The 4,802-nt window shown below is 47.0% G+C and overlaps 1 protein-coding gene across 1 annotated transcript; it reads left to right on the top strand.

The window, feature by feature from the left end:
- The first annotated feature begins 2,410 nt into the window (after positions 1–2,410).
- LOC137571555 (octapeptide-repeat protein T2-like) lies at positions 2,411–3,007 on the top strand. Its single transcript, XM_068280863.1, has one exon. The coding sequence runs from the start codon at positions 2,411–2,413 to the stop codon at positions 3,005–3,007; it is 597 nt and encodes a 198-aa protein (XP_068136964.1).
- The last annotated feature ends 1,795 nt before the right edge of the window (positions 3,008–4,802 follow it).

Below are 4,802 nucleotides of genomic sequence, written 5' to 3'. Positions count from 1 at the left end.
AACAAAACAAATTACAGCAGGCCTGCCACTCGTGTGGCGGTGGTGTAACCAACTCCAATGCAAAGCCACGCCATGGAGGCTTGCCAGTTGCCATTGGTGTTCAGTGGGTGGCAGGCTGGCAGCAGGCTTGCCTGTCATTCGTGGTGAGGGTGCCATCAGGGCCGGCCTTTATTTCACTGCGCCCTGAGCGAAAACTGATTTTTGTGCCCCCCCCCCTTCATCCTCTTCCCACATGCATATACACACACGCACACACGTATACACCCACACAGGCCCATATGCAATTCACCTTTTGTCCTGAGATATCTCCTAGAACAGTGGTTCCCAACATTTTTGACGTTGTGACATATCATGCCAAATGCTCAGATCTCTGTGACACGTCACGTATGTATAAAAGAAAAAATACTATTAATAACCACAAATGGATGGAAGGAGTGCATTATCCTGAATACACTTAAAAATGAAGGCTAGAACCTTTCAGGAATATTAATAAAAACAATGAGTGGGACAGTTAGCCGCCTCCCCCCCATTTAGCACAGCACTGACAATTTGTACCACGCGTTATAGCCACAGTGCGGCTATCCCCAAACGCCCTTAGACTCAGTATAGCTAGGTAGCCAGGTATAGGTGTCCCAGTATAGGATCTCATGTGTAGGTGCCCTCAATATAGGTTGCCAAGCATAGGTGCCCCCAGTATAGGAAGTCAGTTGAAGGTCTCCATCCCCCCATAGGTAGCCAGGCGTAGGTGCCTTCAGTATAGGTAGCCAGGTGTTAGTGCTCTCAGTAAAGATAGCCAGCTATAGGTGCCCCCAGTTAGGAAATCAGGTGTAGGTGCCCTCAGTATAGGCAACCAGCTATAGGCGCCCCCTTGGAAGCTGGCGCCCTGAGCGACCGCTCCGGTCGCTCATATCAAAGGCCGGCTATGGGTGCCACTACCAACTCCAATGCAAAGTCACGCAGTGGAGGCTTGCCTCAGTGGTCAGCAGGTTTACCCAATGTGCGGCACAGGTCATATACTGTATATGTGCGCTGACCATGCTTTGCAGACCAGTTGTCAGTGGTTAGATGGACCCTTGCACCAACACTGTGTACCAGAGATGCGGTGACTTGGTTCTGCACATGATGGCGCAGGTTTACACATACAAATTTAATTTGAGCAAAAAAACTGTTAATGTTATTTATGAAGAAAATTTAATTGTTATTCTGAAAAAAATGCTATTACTGCACTCGGATGTTGGATGTGGAATAGGCCCTGGGGAGCTGAGGGTGATATACCTGCCTACACAATTTAGTGATAATAACAGAGGCCCTGGAGCAGTAGTGGAAAACTGTGCTTGTGCTTTTATGTGGCACACAATTAGATATCACTACAAGTGGGCACAGGTGTGGCACAGTGCCAGTGTGCTATGTCTGTGCACTATCAGACAGACAGAGAATATGCTGCAACAGTTCAAACACAATTTAGTGATAATAACAGAGGCCCTGGAGCACTATTGTGATTGTAACGGGCACTGGGCACAATGGTGGGTGCCTGTGGGCTGTCGAGTGTCGCACACACACACACACACACACAAAAAAAACGGCAGAAGGATGAAGTAGCCCTCAGAAGGGCTGTTTGGGGTGATTAAACAGCAATCAGCCAGCGAGTATCAAAATAAACAAGCCTAGCTAACACTTTCCCTATCTCCAGCAAACTCTGTCCCTTCTCTCTAATCCAGCCAAAGACAAACTGGAACATGGCGGGTGCTGCAGCGTTTTTATAGGGGGCAGGTGGGTCTGTGAGGGAGTGCAGGCTGATTGGCTGCCATGTGCCTGCTGACTGTGATGTAAGGGGTCAAAATTTAGCCCAATGATAATGTATGGTGGCGGGTCAAATAGCGCCATGTACTCGCAGCGTGAATAGCCGATCTTCACCGAATACTGCTTGTCGGCGAAGCTTTCGTGCCATCTCCAAACAGCAGCAGAGAAGAGAGCAGGAAAGAGCCTGGAGTCGGACACGAGAGGCTGGAGGCGCAGCAGGAACAAGTCTGGACAAAGGATGCTGGAACAGCAGCAGAAAAGAGATCTAGAAAGAGACTGGAAATAGGAGAGAAAAGCGCAGGAAACAGCCTGGAGTCGGACACAGGAGGCTGTAAGAGCAGCAGAAAAGAGAGCAGGAATGAGCCTGTATGCAGTAGGCTGGAAAAGCAGCAGAGAAGAGAGCAGGAAAGAGCTTGACACAGGAGGCTGGAAAAGCAGCAGATAAGAGAGCAGGAAAGAGCTTGACACAGGAGGCTGGAAGAGCAGCAGAGAAGAGAGCAGGAAAGAGCTTGACGCAGGAGACTGGAAGAGTAGCAGAGAAGAGAGCAGGAAAGAGCCTGGATGCAGGAGTCTGGAAAAGCTGCAGAGAAGAGAGCAGGAAAGAGCCTGGATGCAGGAGGCTGGAAGAGCAGCAGAGAAGAGAGCAGGAAAGAGCTTGGCGCAGGAGGCTGAAAGAACAGCAGAGAAGAGAGCAGAAAAAAGCTGGACACAGGTGGCTGGAAGAGCAGCAGAGAAGAGAGCAGGAAAGAGCTGGATGCATAAGGCTGGAAGAGCAGCAGAGAAGAGAGCAGGAAAGTGCTGGATGCAGAAGGCTGGAAGAGCAGCAGAGAAGAGAGCAAGAAAAAGCTGGACACAGGTGGCTGGAAGAGCAGCAGAGAAGAGAGCAGGAAAGAGCCTGGATGCAGGAGGCTGGAGGAACAGCAGAGAAGAGAGCAGGAAAGACCCTGGCCACAGGAGGCTGGAAGAGCAGCAGAGAAGAGAGCAGGAAAGAGCCTGGATGCAGGAGGCTGGAAGTGCTGCAGAGAAGAGAGCAAGCAAGAGCCTGGATGCAGGAAGCTGGAGGAACAGCAGAGAAGAGAGCAGGAAAGAGCCTAGATGCAGGAGGCTGAAGGGACAGCAGAGAAGAGAGCAGGCAAGAGCCTGGATGCAGGAGGCTGGAGGAACAGCAGAGAAGAGAGCAGGAAAGAGCCTAGATGCAGGAGGCTGAAGGGACAGCAGAGAAAAGAGCAGGAAAAAGCTGGACGCAGGAGGCTGGAAGAGCAGCAGGCAAGAATGCTCAAATCTTGTCTGGAAATGTCACATGACCAGAAGCAACTCTGGTCACAACTCGGAACACCTCTTATTTTAAACGATGTGCTTTTATAGCTGTCTGTGACGATTATCATGTGCATAAATGGTGATCCTGCAGCTTAGCCCAGGGACTGTGTGCACATGATCAGCACACTGAAATGAACAGAGAGATGTCCATCCATGTGCATGTTTTTCTTTCCATCGTGGTCACTGCAGTGCTTGGCTGGCAGAGAGAGGCCAGAGTCATTTATCAAAAAATGTGACCATTCATTTCCATGCATGGTGAATATTTTCTTTAAAGGACACTGAAATGAGAGGTATGGAGGCTGCCATATTTATTTACTTTTAAGCAATACCAGTTACCTGGCTGTCCTGTTGAACATCTGCCTCTAATACTTTTATCTATAGACCCTGAACAAGCATGCAGCAGATCAGGTGTTTCTGACATTATTGTTGACTGACAAGATACGCTGCATGCTTGTTTCTGGTGTTATTCAGACACTTCTGCAGCCAAATAGATTAGGAGGGCTGCCAGGCAACTGGTGCTGTTTAAAAGGAAATAAATGTGGCAGCCTTCATATTCTTCTCACTACAGTTGGCCTTTAAACACTATGCACACAAGTAAGCACTTTTACTACGTGGCTCCATAATTTGCAACTGGGATCATGATTCGACTTAAAATATTTCATGAATAATAATAGATCATTTATAATCGATAAATATACTTTTTTATTTTCGAAACAGAAAAGCATGTTTAATATCTGTTGCACTGTTTGAGGTAGCGTAATGGAGGCTTGCCCTGCCATGTCATTACAGACAACAATCAATGAGAAGGCGCATGGAAAGCGCAGAACAATTTTAGTGTGGTTTTTGAATGTTGATCCCAGAATCGTACGCTAGTGCATTAATAAGCGCAGGGATAGATGGCTCATAAATAAATAGCTTAAAGAGATGAGTCATGCAGCTTTATCAAATTGCTGGAGATACGCTATGAAGCATTATTTTAGCCGGTCTTTTATAGGCTGCTGTTGTCATTTATTTATGATTACAAACTCCTCTGGCTTACAAAATACAAGTATCCATTATTTTCCAAACTGGAGCTGGAGAGCAATTATGCAGATAAAACAGTCACCGGGTGCTTCAGATAGATCGGCCACTTAAATGGCTGGAAACCGAGTAAAGCAGCCAGGACAAGTCACAGAAAAACACTCTAATAAATAAGCCTCTGCAGAGACAAAACATTGGGCTATAATCTGATCTATACTCTAATCTTCAGTCCCAGCCTCTACATTGCCCTATTGTTTATTTTCAAATGCTAATACAGGCGGTCTCCTACTTACAAACAGGTTCCGTTCCGGGAAGGTTGTTTGTAAGTCGAGTCATGTGATATACTTAGTGAAACGTGAATAAATCATTTACTTTCGGGCAACTCTGGATTTGGACATACTGTACAGCAGTGGTCCTCAAACTAAGACCTGCAGGCCGAATGCGGCCCCCTGAGGCTATTTCACCGGCCCTCCACTCTCAAAATGTATTACTTATAGATGCGGCCCACTGCATCTTTAAATATTGGCAGCCTACATATAGAATAGCAGTGCTGGCACCACCCATCCACACAGCAAGAGTAGATAGTATGCTCTAGTGATGAGCGAAAATGCCAATATTCTTTTCGCATGAATTTTCGTGAAAATAATGTTAAATTCGATTTCTTA

This window comes from Hyperolius riggenbachi, chromosome 1 (genome assembly GCF_040937935.1).
Source record: "Hyperolius riggenbachi isolate aHypRig1 chromosome 1, aHypRig1.pri, whole genome shotgun sequence".
Taxonomy (NCBI): Eukaryota; Metazoa; Chordata; class Amphibia; order Anura; family Hyperoliidae; genus Hyperolius; species Hyperolius riggenbachi.
This window is presented reverse-complemented; position numbering and strand designations above follow the sequence as displayed.